Here is a 24957-nt window from a genome sequence, read left to right as displayed (position 1 = left end):
CAGCAGCGAAGTGAAACAAAAATCATATCTCCAGTTGAAAGACTCTGCAAAGCTCTCTATGTCATCAACTTCCTAAATGGCACAACATCAGAACCTGATCCTCCAGTGCTTCGCCACTTTGCAAATACCACCCAAGCAAAGCTCGCTGAGAAACCACCGGTGCTAGTGAAGGACCCAGAGACTCATCAAATCTCAGGGCCTTTCCAGTTAATTACTTGGGGTAGAGGATATGCGTGTGTTTCACTACCATCAGGCCCAAGGTGGTACCCAGGAAAACACATAAAACCATACCTAGGCACTACAAACACTACTCAGTCAGACACGGACAAAAGTTGCTCTGAACCGGATACAGGACCGCCTCAAAACCAGACAAGTTCTGCCTGGAGACGAAGACGTCGCAGAATAACCACATACCTGAGAAAAAACCGACACATCACACGACAGCAGAAGAAACAGAAAAGATGAATAACATTCTGCTGCATTAATCAAGCTATAAGCCAGACATAGCTTGAACACAAAATTGTTCTCTAAATTACATGTTATTATCTGTTTTAAAAAATTTTCCCCTAAAAACCCCTATAATTCCCTTTCCCAACTCTTACTAAAAACCCTTAACCTCACACCTGCTTACCCATCCCTTGCTTATATTACAAAAAAAAAAAAAAAAAAAAAAAAAAAAAAAAAAAAAAAAAAAAAAAAAAAAAAAAGGGGGGGGAAGGAACAGAGAAAAGGAATGAGGAAAAAAAAACCCTAACCCCCTCCTCCCATCATAAAAGATAACAAATTTTGCTTATATTCCCTATCAGAAGTCTTATCCCTGTCCAGAGATGAAAACTGGTGCTTTCTTCACCTCTGCTTGGATGCTCTTCACCATACCGTATGCCTGCAGCTGGATTAGCCCACAGCCTAGCCATAATGTTTGGGTAACCTTAGCAAAAACATTGAATCAGGATAACCTGTGCTTATCCATGGGCAGCGTTGATAACCCACTTTCCACATGCCTAGTAGGAATTCCTTTCGTAGCAGATGACTGGCCTGTCTATAACTCAGAGCTCCTCCGCACCACAGGTAAGAGACCCAACCCGGTAGATACTTGGGATGAATGGACAAAAATGTTACCTAATGCCCTAGATGAACCCCAAGAATTGGACTTGCTGGGGTCCACCAAAGCAACATACTGCATCAAATTTTACTATAAACGCCCAAAAAATAATGGCCCAGGAATTAACCAGCCAAAAAACACATACAGAAAAGATATATCACCTATTGACAAAGCCTATAACTATCCTGATTGGTGCAATTACACCACTCGAGTGTTATCTGTGTCCTCTCTCCATCCCAAAGTACTACCCAAAGGAATGTTTCTCATCTGTGGTGACCGAGTATGGGCTGGGATCCCCTCACACCTTCAGGGAGGTCCCTGTAGCCTTGGGAAACTTTCTACCCTCACACCAAATATTACCTTGTTGCATAATTGGAAAAAAGAAAGGGAGGAAAATCGCCACAAAAGATCCTATACGGAATTTGATGAAAATTGTGATCCCAGATTATACAATTGGAATAAACCAAAAAGAATCGCTGTCTCCCTATTCTTACCATGGGTAGCTGCAGCTAAGGCCCTTGGTGAAATAAATCACCTAGGCTGCTGGCTTAGTAAGCAAGCCAACGCTACATCTGCCGCCCTGAGTGATCTTTTAAAGGATGAGGAAACCACAAGACATGCATCTCTCCAGAACCGCGCAGCGATTGACTTCTTGCTGCTCGCCCATGGACACGGATGCCAGGACTTCGAAGGGATGTGCTGCTTCAATCTCTCGTCACGCTCAGAATCCATCCATGCAAACATCCAAAAAATGAAAGAACTTGTGAAGGATGTGAAAATAGAAAAGAACCCAGACTGGGTCAATGACCTTTTTGGTAAATGAAGGTTAACTGGATGGATTGCATCCCTGGTTAAGGGAATTATTTTGATTTTCATTGTAATTGTCATTGTATTACTTATGTTCTCATGCCTTGTCCATTGTTTTAAAAGAACCATTGGGAATGCCTTTTATTAAATACAGAAAGTGGAGTTGTTGCAGCAGATAGGCCTGCTAGGCCCCTCTGGAGATTAGCTGCCTAAGGGTAGAGAAAATGCATAGTCATGCTGACTAGCAAAAGAACCCCTTTTCCCGCGCCTCAGACCCTCTGTTATCTTCCTGTAAGACAATAGGTCAATTTGCACCCTGACCCACACCATTGGACCATTTCTCAAAACCCCTGTACCCTATAAAAACCCCTCAGTTTCCCTAGCTCGTTGGAAGAAAGCTGTCCCTGAACCCTTCACGGAAGATGAAATAAAGATCCTCCGGTGGAACCTCACACAGCGCTCCCCGTCTCTCTCTCCCTGCGTCTGCCCGAGGCACCCCAGCAAGCCTAAGAGCTGAAATCACTTCTAAAAGAGCTGAACACTGCTTAAGAGCTGCATATCACTACAACAGCTTGCTGGGGCTAGCCTGTGCCTGGGAGCTCTGCCAAAGGTGCTTGGGCAGGAGGGTGTGCAGATACCCTTCTCACCCTAGAACACCAAGGCAGCCGGACCAACTGAGCACCACCGGGACCAAAAACAATAATTGCCCACTGCTTGTGCTGATTTTACTAGGAGCTTTGGATTTCACTGATCTGTGGGTGGCCTTAGCTTTCCCGGGCAGGTGTTGTCGGGGTGTCTGTGGCACCGAGAGCGTCTCCGCTCCGGCCTGCGTCGGCAACTCCCCCAGCCCACCGCACACCTGAGCCCAGATGGTGTAATGAAAGCCTCACCAGAATGACAAGAGGGCTCTTGGTACAATCCAGCAGGGTTTATTAAGGAGAAATCCGAGGGTCCAGGCAGGGTAGGAGTGGGTAGAATCCAAGGAGGCAGGGTAGAAGCAGGAACACAACTTCTGCTGAAGGGAACCGGTGACAAAGAGCCAGGACCAGGGGAGGGGTTAGGGTATATCACTGAGGGGAGGTCGAAAGGGTCAGGATACAAATCATCCAATGGGGAGACGAGTCAGAGGAGGAGTTGGAGTGGGGTGACTTGACCTGTACCCATGGGGAAGTGAGGAGGGAGTGGTTTTCCAGGGAGGACCAATGGGGGAACAGGGGATACAGTATTTTCTAGAACCGGGGAGTGAACAAATGGTGACTGACAACCATCCATTTGCCCGAAAAAGCAAAGAATCATGCGAAGTTGCAGCAGCTTCTGTTAAATGATGGTGCTTTCCCATGGCATCCTGGCCCTGTCTTCCCCATGGCCGTCTCCCACACTGATTGTTTTTTCAGAGATGTTAAACTGAAAACTTGTGTAATTCAGAAGTTAAGTAATTCATATTAATTATTTATATTGTTGTTTATATTTTTGTCATTGCTTTTGTTTGTTTTTTTTTCCGTCTGATCTGCTAGCAGCAATGCTTTTACCTCAATTCTAACTGGCGTAAACTATTTCAATTAACCAATTTCTGACTCTAATTTTTCATTATTCATATAGGAATCGTAAATGCCACAGGATTTGCATATCAGTTACAGGAAGATGTTATATAGGAAAGGGTAATAAATTACCTATTCCTAATAGCAATCAATGTTATACAATACATATCACCTTCTCAGCAGATCTTGACATCACTGCAAAAGAAGCAGCAAACACTGACAACTTTGCAGTCCTCATGGGAAAATTAAAATGGATAATAGATATTATTTCATAAAGTTTTTTTTCCTACTATTGCACTTATTTTATTCTGCAGTTGTAAAACATATTAGGTTCTGTTTTAATATATCACAGCACAAAATTATAAGATAGCCTAACACATTTCACGCCAGCAAGCAGAGTCAGAATAAAAACTTATTCTGTGTTTTCTTAGTGTAAATAGGAGAGATTCTGAAGCTGCCTTCTGTGGTACAGTAATCAAACTTCTGTTGTAATAGCTGTAAGTATTCTGGTGCATTACTGTAAGATGTATAGAGAACATCTACTTTCTGTTTTTCCTTAATCCTTTTTCTCTCGTTCTAATCCATCTTTTAGTGGAACTGACAATAATATTCTTACAGTATTGAAAGATGTATCTAGCCATTGTGGCCCTTTGCATAGTCTAAAGGGCTTTTTTTAAAAAGAAGAACACTGTAGAGCAATAGTTCTCCTGCATCTTCTCATTAAATTGTATGGCTTAAGGTCCAGCTTGTCCAAAAGTAGTTGCAATGGTCATTGAAGTCAAGTAGCTAAGAGACATGGTGCACTCACTAGCCGTCACTGGGAGAAAGAAACTGTAGATGGGGGAGAATGAACAGAAAAAAAGTTACAGAAAGTCAGATTTACTCCTTTTGAAAGAACTTTGATCAGAACTGTTCTGCTCTCTTGCACTATATTCAAGAATAGACCAAGAACCTTTAAAAAGCAATACCATGTGACCTCAGCCACTCCTCATACGGCTTCCCTTCAAGACCCTTTAACATCTTTGTTGCTGTCTTTTGGACACTCTTTAATATCTTATATTGTGTCACCCAAAACTGCACATGGAACTTGAGTGCAGAGCAGAGCGGGACAATCCCCTCCCTTGCCCGGCTGGCCATGCTGTGCCTGATGCCCCCCAGGACAGGCTTGACCCTCCTGACTGCCAGGGCACTGCTGGCTCATGTTCAACTTTCTGTCAACCAAGACCCTTTCCACATTGCTCCTTTCCAGTATCTCATTCCCCAGTCTGTACATTCATCCAGGATTGCTCTGACCCAGGTGCAGAATCCACCACTTTCCCTAGCTTAACTTCATGTGGTCAGTGATTGCCCAGTACTCTTGTCTGTCTCTCTGCAGGGACTCTTCCTTTGAGGGAGTCAACAGCTCCTCCCAGTTTAGTATTACTGGCAAACTTACTTAGTATGCCTTTAAGTCCTATGTCCAAGTAATTTATGAAGATGCTGAAGAGCATAGCGCCAAGGATGGAGCCCTGTGGAACCCTACCAGTGACAGGTCACCAGTCTGATGTCCTCCCATTCACTATAACCCTCTGCAGCCAACCCCTGCACCAGTTGCTCACCTACCACATGATATGTGTATCCAGATGTGTGCTTGGCATTTTGTCCAGAAGGATTCTGTGATAAACAGTATCAAAAGCTTTGCAGAAATACAGAAATATTACATTTGGCTTCCCTTGATGAACAGGGGATTACCTTGTCCTAAAAAATAATTGTGTTTGATAAGCAGGACTTTCCCCTCATGAAAACATGACCAATACTGTGTTATTTTTCAGGTGTTTTTCTATAACTCCTGGAATAATCTTCTTCATGATTTTATCAGTCACAGAAGAACCTAGAGTATTCAAATGAAAATGCATACTATAAAATCTGTTTGTTCAGCTACAGTTTCAATGGTGGTATTGGAAAGGATTCAGAGCAATTTCAGAGCTGTAGGCTTGTGGTTAGGCCAAGTTATAGAAAGGTAGAAAAGAACAGAAGCAAAGTATAGAACTGTCAAGTCTAACTTGAACTCTTGAAAAAATAGTGGAGAAAATGTGAAGTTGAGCTATTTATAAGCATCCAAAGCCAATAAAAATATGACAGTCCCTAGGTAGCATGATCCACCATGGCCCTCCAAGGGCTGCAGGGGCACAGCTGCCTCACCATGGGCTGCACCAGGAGTTGCAGGGAAATCTCAGCTCTGGCACCTGGAGCTCCTGCCCCTCCCTCTGCACTGACTTTGGAGTCTGCAGAGCTGTTCCTCTTGTTCTTACCCTGTTTTTCGCTGCCCACAATGACCTCTATGCAATCACTTTTTTACTCCTTAAATATTATCACAGGATTACTGCCATTTGCTGATGGCCTTGGCCTTGGCCAGCAGCGGGTCTGTCATGGAGGCAGCTGGCATTGGCTCTATCAGACATGGGGGAAGCTTCTGGCAGCTTCTCAGAGAAGCCAACTCCATAAGCCTCCACGCTGCTACCAAAACCTTGCCAAGCAAACCCAATACACGTGCCAACGTCATGATTTTTCCTCTTTATTACCCTTTATTTTGCTCAAAACTGCTGTTATTAATTGCATATTTCTTAAAATTTTTACATTTTGTATATTTTTTTCAACAAGTACAATTTTTATATTTGAAATTCCAGAGGACCCAAGCACAAAGAGAATTTCACTGATAGGTGTTGAATGACAAAAAAAATTGCAACCACTCTATCCCAAAAATCAAATGAATGAAATGGTTCTTGTTATATCATTATTATTGCATTCAGTACAAATAAGGAGAAATTGGCAATCCATTATGTAAGAATCCTAATGACAATGAAAATATTGTCCAGGTTTTACATGAATTTATTAAATTTTGACCTTGTCTTGCCTTCTTTCTTTCTTTCTTTTTCTTTTCTTTTTTTCTCTTTTCTTTTCTTTTCTTTTTTTCTTTTCTTTCTTTTCTTTTCTTTTCTTTTCTTTTCTTTTCTTTTCTTTTCTTTTTTCTTTTCTTTTTTTCTTTTCTCTTTTCTTTTCTTTTCTCTTTTCTTTTCTTTTCTTTTTTTCTTTTCTTTTCTTTTCCTTTAAGCTTTTCTCAGATGGAATTTTAACAGGAATCATAGGACTTTTTCCCCCAGAAGTAGTATTTGTTCAATAAGAGTGAATGAATGCACATCAAATCCTGCTGGCTCTGACAATAACCCTTAATGTGAGGTTTCAGTTAATAGTTTCAGATGTACCTGCCATCCAGAATATAAGGAGCCATGTAGTGAAATTGCCATAAATCACTGTGTGGCTGGACTATGTCAGAACGGATCACAATTCAGTGATCTCCCTGGAGAATTTAAGTGTCACAGCCTGACTAGTAAAAATCACTTTTGTCACGAGGCATTTGGGTTTAACCAAAAGAAATGTCTCAAGAATGTAAATGTGGCATTAAAAAAAAAATTAAATATTCTGTTGCTAAATTTTCCTTATCTAAACTAAGAAGTATCTTTTGGATATCTGTAACAGAAAAATAAATCAAAATGTGTTCATTTATTTTTGCAGGAAATAGTATATTGTTAAGTACTGCAATTGAATCTGTTTTGATGAGAAACATTATAGATAACCAGATATTTAATATTAAAATTGAGCCCTGAAACCACTACCCTTTGCTCTTCAACTTAGTATAGTGACTTCTTTAATTAGATCAGATTGCTCAAAGCCCAATAATCCATACTGTAATACTTCAATAATTAATTCAAAACACAGAAATAAAAGGATACATAGGTTAAGACCTTTATTTCAAATCTATAAAGTTATTATGAATAATAATTTTTATTTCATCAAGGAAAAAAACTGTTGGCTTTTCTATATTCATTATCTCCACTTCGATGAAAGACACACATTAAACAGCTATAGATATATTTGTGCATAGCTGTTACCATAATTGATCAACGTTTCCATTTTATTTTTTTACATTAGGTTTTTGTAGTACTTCATTATGCAGATGTTAAGAGCTATTTACAAAGGCAAAATGAGAGACTTAAATTTTTAATGGCAATCAACAAGGAGGAAAACTTCAGCTGTGCAAGAACGTTGCACAGCTGGTGTTTAGGATGGAATTGAAACAAAGCTTAAAGTCACCTTTCTGCATCTACTGATTCAGAAATGAAAACGACTGCATGTGTAGGGCAGTTTTAATATGCATTGCCTTGTATTTATGCCTCCAAGGGTTGTTCAACAAGCCAGAATTTGTAAAGTGCAGCATGTTCCAGCAATTTACCCTGATGGTCACAAGCTTCTGTCTTCCCTCATGTAACAAGATGTTCAAAAGTTAAAAAATCTTCCAGATCAGGAGGTCTTCACTCATGCCTTAAGAACACAGTTTCCATTTCCTCTAGTTAAAAGACTATGTCCAAGCAGTACTGAACTTTTGAAATTTTGTAATTATTTATTATAGTCAACTGCACTTAATAAACACTATTAAAACTAGGTTATGTTTAGTTTTGAAAGCTATCATGGCATACTAAAGGAATACAGATTTATTTGAACATCTTTGACCAAAGAGTCTTCCTCTTTGTCTAAAAATTTGAGTAACTCAATGTCAAATGTGAGGAATCTCAATGGCACACTGGAATGTGTTGTGGCAATACCTATGCTACTGAAGCATGGCATTGCTTTACAAATATATTTTTAAATTAAATGCGAAATTCAGGTCTTCAGCCAGACTTGGTATCTAAGTTTGTAAGACACTGCAATTCATTATATTTAACTCACTGAACCAAATATCTATTTTAAGTCATTAGTGGCTTTTGATGCTGCACTTGTTAAATTATAATAAATTGGTCCAGTCTATTTTGATTTTTTTGCACTAAAAATACTTAGAAAATTTTAAGTGCTCATCCAATAGGAGACCAGAAAACTGTACTTCTTATGCTTTAGCTTGCTAAGTTTTTATGACCAAATCAAAATGTCTGAAATTTGAAACTTTGCATTTATATTCAGCATTTGGATACTAGCTCCACACACATGAATTGATTTTTCAACTGCTTTACATCACTTAGTTCAATATATTTATGCGGTTTGAAAAAAAATCAGTCAAACAAAGACTATTTCCTTGCAACTATTTATTGTGTATGTTCAAAAATAAAAGTTCTGTCATCAATGAAAATTATTATTTCCTTGATGCCCGTTGTATTTTTAAGGGTTTTTATTATAATTTGAAGTATAGCTTTATCATTGAATTTATCATTATGACTTTGTTCTATTTAGAGTTGTTTTGTATATGAAACTGAAACTTTCAAGGAAATTGGAATATTTTCCCTTTCCTAAATAAGATTTTAAAACATAAGAAAAGTACACATTTAATTGGCCTATCACTTGTCTGTTTTCTCAGATTAAATGTAAAAATTTCCTAGATCTTCTGTTACACTATTTTTGACAGGTTTTACTGGTGAGTTATGTGAAGCAAATGTTGCTGCCTGCCTATCACAACCATGTGGGGCCTCCAGCATCTGTAAAGACATTGTGGGTGGCTATCTCTGTTTCTGTGCACCTGGCTTTATAGGTAAGTTCATAGAAGTGCTGTTTAACATGTTTCCACCAGTCCTTAACCAGAGAACAGAAGTTTGTTCAAAAGTAGCAATAGATAATTTAGCAGGGTGCCACTGATTCAGGCAGAAACAACTTCTGCTTCCTGGCACACAGAAGTACTTGGCTGAGTAAAAGTATTCAGCTGTAAAAGATACTGACTACAAGGGACTATTTCCACTCCAATTACTCTTTACACTATTTTAGACATGGTGTCTGTCGTACACTGATGTGATTTGAACTCCCAGCCATATGCAAGTTTGCCTTAATTTATCTCCTTTGTGCTCTCTGTAATAATAAGGCTGCAGTAACAAGGTTCTCAACTGCCAAACATACATCCAAGATCCTGAGCAGGTTTAACTACTCATGTTTGCATCTACCCTGCAGGCCATTGTCATTACACTGACTAGATTAAAATTAGTTTGGCTATGTCACCATACTGACATATGGTATTTTAAGACGACAGTGTAAAAGACAAAAAGTCTTTCTAGATACATATACAGGTATTTTTGCTCAACTATATGGTGAAATAATCAAGGGCAGTAGGAATTCCCTGAGTGGCAGATCAGCTGTGCTACCGAGATCCATCCTGTCTAACTCCAGGGACATTGAGAGGGCTTCAAAAGCAGGAATAAGATGACATTAAAATCTCCCTCAATAGTCAAGGAGGACATAGACAGCCAGGGGAATTGAGATCTTGAGAAGACTGCATACCTCTTAACTTGCTGTTCTGATCTTTAAAATAAACGCATAAATTAATAAATTGATGAAAAAATAATGTAATAGGGAAAGATTTTATTATTTTAATTTTTTTTTTCTTGGAAACCATATTAACACTTGTGATGTTTTAGGAAAACTCAAGGCTAAACTCAAGGCCATCAATATATGAAAATATGCAAGTTTTTGAGTACACCTGTAAAGGACTCTATAAAATCTTCGTTGAACACTATATTATTTTTTCTTCTTTCATTCTTCTTTTTATTCTTCTTTTTTCCTTTCATCAACAAGAAATGAATTTCCCAAAGACAATTTATGACTCATTGGTAAAAGCTCCCTGTACCTAAGCTCAGTTATTTCATTTTATTGTTGCTACTTGCACTGATGATTCACCAGTGGTGTGTTCCTAATGAAATGAATCCTCCACTTGTTTCCAGGTCATAACTGTGAGATTGAAGTGGATGAGTGTCTTAGTGATCCTTGTCACAATGGAGCTACTTGTGTTGATCACCTGAATGCCTTCAGTTGCATCTGTCAGGATGGATTTGAAGGTATAAAAAAATCCACAGAACGATAACATTATAAATATACTCAGAGTTTTACACCATTTTTTAATATATCAGATGAGATGCATGTATTAATATATTGGTGTCATCTGAAGTCATAAACATGTAAGTTAGAAGAAATAAGTCTTGACTAAATTGCCCATTTTGTTTTCATGATAGTAGGAAACTAGGTGTTTTCTGCTAACTGGGTCTTGGCTGTTGAAAATGGATCTGTGGGATTCAGTGAATTCTGCAAATAGGAGATACTTTTTCTGCAATCTTCTAAAATATTTAGAAGCTTTAATATCCTCAAATTGAGAAAAAAAATTCCAACTGTGTGGTAAAGGTTCTGGTTTTTTCATATTTGAACAATTTATATGAAAAATTTAATTGCTTTGATAAGTGGATGCATTAATAGCTGCAGCAACGCTTTCAGCTTAGATTAGGAATTTAAAGTGTATTAATTTTCTTTTTAAGCATCATTTTTTAAACATCATGGATATTTAATCATTAAAATACAAATCAATCCATAATTCAAATGTTCCCATACAAAATAATACATTTCTACTACTCATTTATTCAGAAAAATTATCTCTTGCATTTTAATTTCTTTAAATGCTTTTAACTTCCCAAATCATGCAATTGATGCAATTTTTCAGTTATTCTTCAAATTATAAAGAATTTGGTTCACTGAAAAATATTAGCAATTAAGTATTTTTACACTTTTAGTAGTTATATGGGGTTTTTGTAGTCTAGCTTGGAATAAATTTTCTTCTTTTCCATAACAGACTTCTTTTTCCTAGTTTTTTGGGAGTACATCTTTTGCCTTATCATGACCATAAGAAGTATTTCCTCTCACACCACTGCAATGCAGTCTATTATACTTAATGTAATTTAGTTGCTGTTCTTTATTTATATAATAAGAAAATTGTCTGTTTTAAGCCTTAGTAAACTATTTGATGACTGTACTTTCAGTATTTTTTAAAAATTAGTTAATTACTTAAACATTCAGAAGATGAACATCTGTCATAAACACCCTGATTTGAATATAAAAAGTGCGTCAAATAGATCCTGATATGTGCGTTGTAATCACAAAAAATAAATGCCAGTCTTTACCTAAAGGTGCCATGGAATAACTTCTTTCCCCTTACCTTGATTCTATATTCATAGGTACAACTTGTGAAGCAAATATAAATGAATGTCAGTCTTCTCCGTGTCTTCATAATGCATCATGTGCAGACCTTATTGGTAGCTATAAATGTGTCTGCCTGCCTGGTTTTACTGGTGAGTTGTTTTTGTAGCAAACCTTGTTTTTCACAGCCCGGTAGTCCACAAAGCATCCATTAATACATTACTGACTAATTTGCTTGTGTTTTATTGTCACTTCTCTTTACCTGCCCTGGTCTAATGTTTAATTTGCATTCCAACAAACTGGAACACTGACTGCATCTGTAAACTACATAGCACAAAATAGATTAGTCTGCATTTAAAAAGGCCTTCAAAACTTGCACACATAAGGAAGACTAGTTATCATTTAGCAACTCAGAAATGAGTTGGTATGTATTTGTGGTTATAAGAACAAAATAGATGCTGAGATTAGTAGTGTGTCTGTTTGGCTGATGTATGTTAGCTTATCTTCACAAGCTGCTTGAGATTTTTGTGGTGCAAATTAATTAGATATTGACACTTGATTTTTTAGTAAGTGTTCAAAACTTTCATTTTTTCCAAGGTGCAAGATGTGAAATAGATATAGATGAGTGTGCTTCATTTCCCTGCAAGAATGGAGCCACCTGCATTGACCAACGTGGTAATTATTTCTGCCAATGTGTGGCTCCGTTTAAAGGTAATGAACACCAAGGGAGAAGGGAAAGAAAACATAATTAACTTTAGATGGCATTTCTGTCACTTGTCTAAATGCATTTCAGTCTTCCTACAGCATTAGTAGTCCTTGACTTCCCCAAACAAATCTTTCAAAGTAACCAGCCATATATATGCCTTCATCTGCAACTAAAGTGAAGGGAACATTGTTTATACATCTGCTAGATGTGTTTCTTTATTAAACAAAATTGATACTTTAAAATCAGTTTGTTAACAGAATAAAATTGCTTTCATAGGTAATATGAGGTATATACCCATTAAGCTGCCATCACAAAGATTGATAGGTTGACTGATTTCCTACACAGTTTTCTCTCTATTAGCATTCTCTACATTATTTTATCATTTTTAGAAAATAATTTAAAGATATCTTAGAATCCAGAAACTGTATGATTATTTCTCTTGATGCTTTTAAAAGAAATACACTTAAATTGCAAAGGTTATTGTGACATTTTTCATATAAATTTTGGGGTTAAATTTTAAACAGTTACTGCTAAAATATTTTAAAGAAACAAATTGTTTGATGTTCTTGAGCAAATATAGTTCAAATTATAGTCTCAATTAAAAGCACCTGTTGATTTTGTAAATTAAATATAAACACATTTTTCCTCCAGCAGTTCAATATAATGACACTTAGGATTCCAGAACAATCATTAAAAGGCAATTTTCCTGGTATGTTGAGACAGCGGGACTTTTCCCCTTTAGGGAAGATGGTGGAATAAAATTCATTATTCATGAGGTCATGAACAAACACTTATGTTTGTTTTTATTCTTTTAATTAATGGTCAAAATTTAGTTTGTCATTTTTGTTAGTTTTAATTTATGTTCTGCTGAATAAAATCCAGTAGAATAACAAGTAAATAACTACTGCAGTATCAGAATTGCCTCTGTGCAGGAAGATGTAAAATAATTTTCAGTACACAGTTAGAAATACTAGTCTTTTAAGTATGTCTGACTAAAGGAACCAGATTTCCAGTAGATTTTGGTATTCATCTAGATATTTAAGTAAGTAATTAAAAAATCAGAAAGTCAGCCTTTCTGTAGTCATCCTTCAAGAGACTAGCAGTGTCTCATATTCTCAATGGAAAAGGTAAGCCCTCCTGGCAAGACTCATAAAATGTAACTGAGATCCTCTGAGAACATTATAGGAGGAAGTAGTTAATGACCTCCTGTGCCACTGAGACACTCACAAGTCTATGAGGCAAGATGAGATCCACCTGAGGGTACTGAGGAACTGCCAGAAAAGCTCACCAAGACATTCTTCATAATTTGTCATCAGTTCTGGCTAACTAGGAAGATCTCAGATGATTGGAGGTTGACCAGTGTGATGCCCATTCTCAGGATAGGTTGGAAGGAAGGTTTAGGGAGCTGCAGGCTTGTCAGCCTGGCCTCGATACCTGTCAAGGTTATGGAACAGATTATCTTTAATATGATTACATGACACATACAGGACAATGAGGGGATCAGGCCCAGACATGTGGGTTTAGGATAGACAGGTCCAGCTTGACCAACCTGATCTTTTATAACCAGGTCACCCACCTGGTGGGCAGATGATGGGAGGGTTATGGATGCTGTCTACCTGTACTTCATCAAAGCCTTTGATACTGTCTCCAAGAGCATATTCCTAGAGAAGTTGGTAATCCACGGCTAAGACATGCATGCTCTTGACTGGGTTAAGAACTGCCTGGATGGCCAGGCTCAGAGAAGGTTGGTATATGGAGTCACATCCGTGTGATGGTCAGTCACTAGTAGGGTTCCCCAGGACTCAATATTGAGTCCAGTCCTGCTTAATATCTTTGTCAATGATCTGCTTGAAGGCCCAAAGGGCACCCTCAATCAGTTTGCAGATGACACCAAATTGGGTGGAATTGTTGATCTGTTGGAAGTTAGGAAGGCTCTGCAGAGGGATCAGGACAGGCTAGTTCAGTGGGCCAAGGTCAGTGGTATGAGATTCAATAAGACAAAGTGAAGAGTCCTACACTTTGGACACAAAAACCCTATTTATTCCTACAGCCTGTGGGCAGAGTGGCTGGAAAGCTGCCCAGCAGAAAAGAACCTGGAGCTGACAGAGTTTGAATATGACCCAGTGTTTTCCCAGGTGGCCAACATGGCCAATGACATCCTGGCCAGTATCAGCAATAGTGTGGCCAGAAGGACCAGGACAGGGACTGTCATTGGCAGTGGTGATGCCATACTTCAAATCCTGTGTCCAGTTCTGGGATCCTCACTGCAAGAAATACATTGAGGGGCTGGAGCATGTGCAGATGAGGGCAACACAGCAGGTGAAATTTCTGGAGTGTAAGTCATACTAGGAGTGGCTAAAGGAGCTGGGGTTGCTTAGCTTGTAGAGGAGGAGGCTCAGGGGTGATCTTATCGCTCTCTACAACTTTCTGAAAGGAGATTGTACCAAGGTGGGGGTTGCCCTCTTCTCCCAAGCAGTCAGCAACAGGACAAGAGGGCGTGGCCTCAAGGTGAACCAGGGAAGGTTCAGGTTTAATACCAGAAGAATTTCTTCACTGAAAGGGTGATTAAGCATTGGATGGGCTGGTCAGGGAAGTACCAGCATTGCTATCCCAAGAGGTGTTCAGAAAAAGACTGGATGTGGCACTTGGTGGTGTGGTCCAATTGACAAGGTGGTGATTGAACAGAGGTTGGACTCAATGACCCATGGAGGTCATTTAGGTCCAACCTAAATGGATTCTATGATTCCATTCTATGATAATATTTTTGGTACAGGAGGTCTGAGGCTATCTACTTCTTTAAGGCTTTATTCAACACCTTCCAATATCAAATTCTTATACTGATTTTGTCTAGATTTATATGGGTATAAATAAAAGTAGATTTAGTTTTATATGAAAACGCTACCTCTGTCTCACACCATCTGTTTATTTAGTGCTAAACTGCTGTAAATGTAGCCTTCAACAGATTCACAGTAAGGCAACATAATGGTTAGCTAAACTATGTTTTCTAATTGTGTGGATACATTCAGGGTGTTTTAATGAACAGCTTTGTGTGCACTAATTACAGATTACAGAATTACTTAGTTAAGAAAGTACATGCACGATGTTAATGGCAAAAATTATATAGGAACACCTGTTTTGGTTTTGAGTATTTCCACAGATTTTCTTGCTTCTGACATTCTCAGTAGCAAACAATAAATGCTGTATTATGAATGCTGTCATTTACCTGGAAAGCAATCTGAATATGTATTTCCATAGTATATTGCAATGATTTGATTATTCCATCACAAAATCTGACTTGAAGGACATGCACTATTATTAGGAACATGTATCAGGAACATGTACCAGTTGATCAGGAGATGTACAGCAGACCTCTACTATATAGAATGCAGAAATACAGAATTCAGAGCATGATTTGGACATTCAGGTGCATTCATACAAAAGATAGCCTGTCAGATTAAGCTAGAAATTGATTCTATATATAGAAACTGGCTTACATACATATATCTTGCTTTTGGTTTTATTACCTTGACTATTTTCATTTGTTTATTTTGACAAGGAGACTAAGGAAGATTATGACCAGAAAGTTTTGATTTTTTCTTTTTTTCTTCCCCTTAATTTCCTCATGATTTTTAAAAAGGAAAAGAAAGTTTTTGCTTTCTTCCCATTTCAAGTCTTCTGAGAGCAGGATAGCTGCTATTCATTTTTATGTGTGCCAAACTTCATAATATCCTGAATGGGTAGTTTTATATTTTAAAAACTTTTATAATAGTTGTATATAAATATGAAAACTCATCAGAAATTTAATTAAGGTATTACTGTGTACTCATAGTTTCTCGTATTTTTCTTTGGAAGAGTAGTGTGTTTCTTTGGTTTTTTTAAAGCACATATTTATCTACTTAGAAAAAATGTTTTAACTCATTCCATTGGCTTGCGTAGAATAATGGAAGACATCAAAGCCTTTAAGAAAAATGATGCTTGGGCAGTGATATATATCTAGATTTTTCTTCAAATACCTCTAGTCCAAGTTTTGAAACTTAACTCTACAAGTCTGATATGTGAATGAAAATTTACTTCTCCTGTGGGCACCAACTCTTTCTTAAAAAATCCAGTTTTTATAATGCGGATAGAGAGTACTGGAGAATTATATCTTCTGATGCTGCTGGTGTAACCTTAACAAAACTAATGCATTTCTCTCTACAGTGGAGAGGTAAAATTCCCCTGAGAATAATTTCCTCCCATGTAGTATAGATCATGGTCTTTTTATAATTTCTGGTATTTCATTGGAATTTTTGCCACTGAAATTATTACCTTTGACTTCCCAAATGTTCAGACTAGCAGCTTGAGGGTTAGCAGTCCACCTGTTGGTAATCCAAGAGAAAACTGAATGAACCTATAAGACTTTCAGATATGAAATAACATCCTTGTCAACATCTAATAAGTTTCTGATTACTGAATATGATAGATGAAGTATTTTCATCCTATTTCAGCCAAATTCCTCATCCTTATGGAGTTGAAAATTTATTTTCTGTTTTCCAAAATTATTGAGTTTTACCTGTAGTCCCAATAGGGTACAAAATAATGAACTAAAAATTCCCTGTACTTTTATGTCATAATTATTTTGACCTTGATTTGGAGAAGCTCAAGACTTGATTAACAGAAGAAAATCTATACCATATTATGTTATTAATCTGGTTAGAGAAAGAGATTGTTGTGTAAACCCACAGAAATCCTAGAAGTTACTGAGCCCCTCTGAGCCTGTGCTGTGACTAAGGTTAAACAGAGAAAAGAAATATAGCATCTAGGTCTGTATAATATGCTTTTGCCATTTATAATAGTTATTTATGTCAGAAGTACTGTATGTGTTTGAGAACATGTTTTAATTAATCAAACATGACAGTCCACTTATAAAAGTCCAGTTCTCTGTTTCTGTTGGCTTTCAGCAGTGTTCTGCCACTAACCTGTATAGTACAAGTCATTATCACACCTCATGTTTTAAAGCTGAAAGGCTTAAAAGTGGCCATGCTGCCACTTACATATACTGCAGTGTGATGTTCTCTACATATAGGACTTAACCTTAATATGTCTGGTACAGTTGCTTCTGCTTGGTTTTAATATATCAGTATCTGAAAATATTAATTTTAGAAATGTCTCCACTTCCACCTGTTTTGTATCATAACTGAGGTACAACAGTGATAGTCGTGTATATCGGACATTTTGTATCAGTGGACATTCTGAAGTTCTTCAGAAACAGAGGAGAGAGAAGCTCTGAAATTCTCTGCTGACAAGCAGTTGGAACAATTGGGAGAAGGAAGGAAGACCAATTTGATTTGGATGTTAGACAAAATATTTTAATATTCTTAATATTTTTAAGAGTTTTATTCCATTAGAATGTCCTAGCTGGGAAATTATTATACTAACTTTTCTATTATTGAATCTAAAATTGAAGCCTTTCTATAACAGTCACAGTTATTACAGAATTGATGTTAAGTCCTTGGGCAGAGAACAGAAGGAATGATAAACATGATGAGGCCATATCTCATTTAGGGGTCTGACAACTTCATGGAAGGTAGAATGAAAGCTCCCATGGCTCTATCAGAAAATACTGAGTTGTCCCATTAAAACTTCAAACATGTTCAAAACCTCTGCAATTAGTAAAGGTTATAGCTTTATCTATATTTATATCCATGCTGTTTTTATTGGTGGTTTTAGCGTTTTGTAAGAATATTCTTTTAACTCTCAAGTTCCTGGTAATTTATGGAACTTTACTGTGGCTTTTGTTCTTCTTTGCCCATGTTCCGGGCAGCTGGGGTGCCCAGATAGTGGCGCTGGCTTTCGGTGAGACTGGGGCTGCTGAGTGTGCGGAGCTCTAGAGCTGAGCCTCCGTGTGTGTTTGTCGCCTTCGTAGCCATACGCTAAGAGGAAATAAAGGGACGAGAGAAGGCACACCTTGTCCCATGTGGCTGAGAAATGTTTATATCCCGCGTGGCTGCAGTGGTGGACGTAGCAATGTTCCCAGGCCGCGCGCATGGGCAAAATGGCAATTGGAACAAAGCAAGCATGGGGTTAAATAGGGAGCAGGCAGACAGGGGCGGAAGCCGCCCTCGCCCAGTGGGAACAGACAACAGGGGAGTGACGCAGACTATGGCAACATATGGGAACATAACAGAGGTGGGCACAGGGTTCTGGGACAAATAGGATTACAAAGATGGGGTGACTGACACAGAACTTTCAGGAATGAGCAGGGGGTGGCTATAAAATTGACATGTAAGAACTCCTATGGCAGACAGCTTGGGGCAGACCATTGTGAGGGGGAAATAGGGGTACATAGAACCGACTAACTAACATTTATTAAAATCTCTAACTGAACCAACCTGGCATGCAACACTTTACTGTTCAGAGCTTTCAAATGCCAACTTTTTTTAAGCTACATCAATGAAGTTACTCACAACTATTAGACAGCAGCCCTTCCTGAGAATGTAGCAGAGCAAGTTTGTCTCTGTATCAGGCAAGCTTCTTTTCAGCATTCTTATCATGCAAAAGGTGAATGATCTCACTACAGTTTCTAGACCAGCTCATTTTTACAGAAGATAAAGAAAGACTTAAAAGGCTGTTTTTTTCTTCTTTGGTATTATTGATAACTAAGAACAGATCTTGCAGTCTCACACCAGAATTGCAATTTTTCCCCATTTTCTGCACTTTTATTTAAGGCAAAGGTGAAACTAACTAACAACATTTCTCTGACACATGGACTGAGCCAGTAATCTGCTCTTCCCAAAAAAGCTGAGGAAGGAAGAAAGCATTAAAATTCTAGTTTCAATTAGTGGCTGTATATTGGATATGTGATAGTCCTATGAGAGTTAGCATGATTTTTTTCCTTAAAAAAAAAAGGAGAAAAACCATCAGTTGTTTAGTAACTTGTTTTTAATAAATGGAGCAAAGATTTTTATAGTTTGATCCAAATTATTTACATGACTCATTTAAAAAATTGCACTGTATGTATTTTGTCTAGACGTTGTTAATAGGTATGACCTTTTAAACCAAATATACACAATTGTATAGGAAAATTGAAATTCAGTTCTGAGGAAATGTCTACTTATTTCTTGCAGTCTTAATGACATGTATCCAAATGTGTTCCAATTAAGATGAAAGCAAAAATGGTAATTGACCATCAAACACGTTGCAAAAGAAAGTAAACTAGTGAGAAAGGCAGCTCAGCAGAAAAAAAAAGCTTAAGTCTATCAAAAAATAAAAGCAATAATGGAGATCTCATCACGGGACACTCTATTATGGGAACAGCTAATTACAAAACAGATAATAAGTAAGAAATGTAAGTGCTCGTGAAGGCAAAAAGCTGGAGTAGAGATAATGGAGCAATTACTTTTCCAGTGCTCATAGGCCAAACCTCAGTCTTTCCTCTGCCAAGCCCCATGCAAACATTCAGGTTTGCAAGACCTCTGGCTCTTTCTAGCATAACTGTGTGTTAGACCATAAACCACTATACTCTGTTCAACATCAGGTTTTATCTTGTTTTGCCACTCTCTTGACACTGAACAGCCAAATAAAATTTTATTAAGGGGAAAAAATCAAACTGATGCATAGTTATATGAAGGTCAGTCTGCATCACATAGGAGCTCTTTGAAGGAAGAGAAGCAGAGTGGCCATATTTGGGTTATATTACCAAGAAAACATGCACTGCCTTTGAACAATAAAGGATATGTAATGCCTAAATGGAAATCAGTATGAGATGGGACTTGCTGTTGCCTCATTTATGAAGTCACTGCAGGATTTTGGAATTTTTTTCTGATACTTCCATTCAGTTTTGTATTGTTCCTAAAAGCTGCCATCTAAATGTATATTCTCATCTTCTTCTGCTGTCTCCAAAATAAAACAATTCAGAGAGAAAACCTTTTTCCTAGCCATTTCTAATATCTGTTTAGGTGCTTTTGGGTATATTAGATAATCACAAGGGTCTGGGAGATATGCCAAGGTCTGTAGAAGAGCTGTGGCCTTTCAGAACAGCTGAAGGCATGAAGGCATCTCTAAAAACTGTGTTTGCTTAACTCTGTGCATACAGATTCAGTGAGGTAAGTGCTGCAGTTTCAACTCTGCTTTTAGTTTGCACCTTGAGACACATCTTGATCCACAAGTAAAATTCTCTAAGCCTTTACAGCCATGAGTAATCTGGGAATACTTCATGTGTAAATCCAGTCACCTACAGCTGAAAAGGGGTTTGAATTTCATCAGTCATTCTGTGAGAATGGTGTTCAATATCCTCTATTCAGGAAACAGATTTAAGTTATGGAGATGATACAAGTTCTGTTCATTGCAAATAGAAATCTGGCCCTTATTTTTCCAGAAAGTAGGTGCAAACCATCATTTTTAAAGACTTAAAACATGGTTACGTTTTCCAGGTCTGCCCTGCAAATTGTGAAGTCATTGCTGCTCCTCAGAGGAAAGTTTACCAAATTTCAGAAGGGTTTTTTTGACTACTGATGCAAATGTTTTTAGCTTTATTTTTCTACATAGTGGGCCTATTTATGGCAGAGGGTCATCTGCCAATACATAAATTAAAAGTAATAAAATTATAATCTTAGTATAAAATGCTATAAATAATATCTGTCTAATGACTCAAATATTAAGAAAATGAAAATGTGATCTTGGAACAAAGAAGAGTTTGACCACCACAGCTAAAGGCAACCATTATTGCAATTCATTATTGACATCCACAAGTCCTAAGCCATAACAAAAACATAAGTTTGATACAAGCTTTCTGTAAGTTATCCACACCTAATATTAATTTCAGTTGAATGATGTTGCAGACAAAATAAAGAAAGAAAAGAAAAGCATTCCCATTTATTTCAGTCTAAAATAAATTTTTAATAATTGTTTTCCATAGTGGAATTCTTCTTCTGGTTTCTGAGAAAGAGTGAAGCATGTTTTAATGTGAAATGTGAAATTCACAAATGAGCATACAGATATATCTTCATTGTTTATTCATTATAAGCTTGTATATTTTGGAAAAAAACCCTGCACCTAAATAATATATTCAACTTCTGCTTTCTTCTATTTTTACAGAAATTTATACAGGTATGGAGCAATAATATATACAACTCTGTGTGATCTTCATTCTAAAATTTGTGATGTGGGTCTTTCTTATATTCTATTTTAGCACTGTTGCATGCTCTGCATTATCATATGTAATTAAGGAAATGTATTTCTACTTGAAAAGTGCTATGTATTCTTTTTTCAAATATTCTTGCATTTAAAAAGAAAAGTATATGGTTTTCAATTCGTATGGATTTCAGAGAAAATGTCTTTCCACTGTTTATACACAGAATGCCAAAGCAATTCCTTTAATGAAAAGTAGCATTTGGATTCCAGAAAAAGGATTGGATTTGCTATAAACTTGAAATATAATAAAATGCATTTTAAGTTTTTAAAATATTATAATACTCAGCTTAATTTCAAGTAATATAAAAATATGCATGCTTCACTTATTTTTTTTATACTTCTGGTACTTCTGGTTTTTTATTTACTTTTACTAGTCTTTAGTCATCTCAGTTGTGGAAATATTTTTCTTATGTCTCGTAGCAGATCAAGATAAGCAGTCAGTTTTTAAAATAATGGCAAGCTTAGAGGTACATCTAAGCTTCTCAAAGTTTTGAACTTTTAGTAGAGACAATTTTATTTTTAGCATTAAAGCATTTCATATTTACAGTTGCAAGGAACTCAGATTTTAGGTATCTAACTTCTTGCTCATTAGTCTTCCTGGGGTTTTTATGGTAAGTCTATGAAAGCCTTTGGAGCAAGACCTACTGAGCTGTGTAAAGGTGATGAAAACAAAACCACATATTTTTCTGAAGTGATCATATACCTTTTGAATTAAAATTGTAACCACTCATTTCAAAAGGATAATCTTGGGAAAACCAGTAAGTTTCATATAGACTGGGGGAAGGGTTTGGGGGGTGGGTAGGAATGTCTTTATATAACTTTATAGTGCCTTTGAACACTGGGTTATCTCCCATAACCAAATTTTTTTTTTTTTTTTTTTTTTTTTTTTTTTTTTTTGTAAAGAATTCAGTTTGTCTAATTTATTTTGGAAAAAAATAGTTATTAATTTCAATGTTAGAACTGTCTTTCAGTTCTGTTATTAAAAGGTAAGTTAAAAAAGACTGAAACAATGCCAGTGCAGTGATGTTATGATCACAAAATCATGGTGCTGGTGCTGCTACCTGCTTGCTACTTCTTGAAAGTTTTTTGTCCTCATAAATGAATATTTAACACCGTTACCAGACTTTTTGTTATAATTTAGGAAATTGCCATCCAAATGACACACTTGTTTCTCTGGTAGATATTTTATTTTCACTATATTGTCACAATTGTACCATCAGTCTGAAACGAGATGCATTTTGCAGGCCATACTTTTACAGCAAAATGCTGAATTTGAAAACTGTTGTCAGATTTCATTCCATAAAATGTTACTAGCAAATGTTTTATTTATTAGATTGTTTTCCTAAAGAATAACAACACTGAAGATATGTCACTTCTGATTATAGGAGATTTCAGTACTACACATCAAAGCATTTCATGTACACATTTATGCTGAGCAAATAAAACAAACAAACATCAATAGTTTCACATAAAAAATAGAAATTTATATCAGGCAATTTATTTTCTATGTCATTTATTTAAATTAGGCCTTTGACTTTTAGTAATAGCCTTAAAAAGGACTGTCTATTTCAGCAAAATAAAATCTATTTTCAGTGTTCATTTATGGTATTTAGAAATTCTATCCTAGAAGTATTATGAGCAAATACAGTAGAAAAGGAAACTCATTAATATTGGCAGAATGAAATTTCTAAATATGCAATATGCTTCTCACTCCTAAACAAAAAAAGAGAATATTTTCCAAAGAAACTATTAATTGTTTGATATACAGTATGCTAATAGAGAAACATACTATATGCTATTAGCATATGCTTAAATGTAGATAAAGATGTGTAATACTTACTGCAATATATAGTACAACTGTAAAGGAAATTATCCTTCAGCTGTTTAATTTAATTATTGGTGCATATACTTTTGAGGTTTGTTCAGATTTATTCTAACAGAGAGGCCTTTAGTTGCCCATTAAAGACAATCTATTATTGCAATCAATAAAATGTAGCCAAGAATTAAACAAGCAAAAAAAGGTTAAATCTGTCTAAAGGAAATAAGCACAGTTGTGAAGATGACCTGAACTTATTAATTAATTAATGAACTCATGTGATGGATTCTTTCGCATTTCATTTTCACATTCTCTTTTTTGTCATTTAACTATTTAGTGAACATTACCTCTTCACTCTGAATTTACAAATTCTGATATGTGAGGGAGAGAAAACAGTTTATAAACTGTCTTCCTGGCACAGCATTCCTTTCTGTCAAAAATCACAGTCCTGCTGTACCAGAAACTTTTCAGTTCAAGTGAGAAGTTTCATGTTTAGCACAAAATAGATGTATTGAAATCAATCAGCTACAGTAACACATTTGTACAAAAATATTTGTACAGAAATTCTTTAACACATATTTAGAAGAGAGAGAAAATGCTGAAAACATAAAAACTACTTTATGATTAAGCTATTTTTATTTTTAAAAAAACCTTTTGACCTGCGTGCTGTTTGATTTATCCTTAATCATACATCTTTTTTACAGCTTTGTAAAAAAATGCTGGTATGAGAGCAGCAGCAGCAGCAAGTGAACTTGTTTTGCAAGTGTGTAATCACCACTGTCTACTCCTATCCAACCTACTCCTATTCACTCTTAATTTTTGTGTGAATAAGCATTTTTCAAAAATAATTCTACTTTAACTCATCCAATTTTATTTTCTTGTTTTCTTACTTCTTGTATTGATTAGCTTTAATAATTAATTACTTAACAAAAATGTATTAAGATAATATCAACAGTTGTGATTCTCTGAGTAAGGGAATAGTCCTTTCACTTATTACTCTCAACACTAATAGTTAAAAATTAATTGATTCAGGGAAAAGAACTGAGTGAGATTGGCAGCCTTATTATTTTATTGTCTTTTTGTTTTACCAGTCTTCCAGTTAGAATAGGAATAAAACCTTTGCCATTTCTGACAATAGCAGACAAAAAGTTTTTTCATGCAATGATATGCATGAAAGCTGGGTGGGAGAAAAATGATATTGACTATCTAATTAAAGAGTAGTGAATATTTTTTTGAAACAAGGTGCTAAAAAGATTATAATATTAATAGCAACTGATATCATTCTATGTGGCTTAGCCTTATTTGGTAAACTTCTTTATGGCCATATTTTTATTTAACATTCTATAAATGTCAGGTCAATTTAATTTTTTTTCATGTTACTATAGTTAGAATTAGGAAGCAATTTGTTTTCCCTAATCCTTAAAAGGTGGGAAATCGATTTTTCATGAGGAAATAGTTTTGGTGTAATTTCAGATCTACACAAACTTCACTGTAGTTCATACCCTTCTGGGGAGCTACCTTGATTCATGCTCCTATTTGCAGAACACCATGGGAAGAAGGAGGAACGTGAGCCCCTCTCCATGCATCCTGGTTTAGTTTCCATGTTGCCAGGGGAAGGACCTGGTGAATAAGAATAGGCTACGCAGGAGCAGTGATTACAAAATGAAAGGTGAATAAGTTTTTCTTAGGCTCCCTGAAGGGAGAAAGCCTGATATCCACAGCAGGAGGATGGGAGGAGAAGATCAGGGTAGGTAGAGGATACACTCAGACATGGAGAGAAAGAGACTCTACAGCTGTGAAGGCTGTAGGAATGAAGGAATATTCCTTCTGATTACTTGGATGAGAG

At 36.6% G+C, this 24957-nt stretch overlaps 1 protein-coding gene across 1 annotated transcript in view; it reads left to right on the top strand.

Annotated features, from left to right (window-relative positions):
* Positions 1-24957, top strand: part of EYS (eyes shut homolog) — an 809794-nt gene that overhangs the window by 301240 nt on the left and 483597 nt on the right. The window contains exons 16-19 of the mRNA XM_068183727.1: positions 8879-9001; positions 10179-10292; positions 11457-11570; positions 12016-12129. Of these exons, the coding sequence (XP_068039828.1) occupies positions 8879-9001; positions 10179-10292; positions 11457-11570; positions 12016-12129 (465 nt within the window). The remainder of the gene's footprint in view (positions 1-8878; positions 9002-10178; positions 10293-11456; positions 11571-12015; positions 12130-24957) is intronic.

Source organism: Anomalospiza imberbis, chromosome 3 (genome assembly GCF_031753505.1).
Source record: "Anomalospiza imberbis isolate Cuckoo-Finch-1a 21T00152 chromosome 3, ASM3175350v1, whole genome shotgun sequence".
NCBI classification, from domain to species: Eukaryota; Metazoa; Chordata; class Aves; order Passeriformes; family Viduidae; genus Anomalospiza; species Anomalospiza imberbis.
The sequence above is the reverse complement of the archived record's forward strand: the minus strand, read 5'-3'. Positions and strand labels throughout refer to the sequence as shown.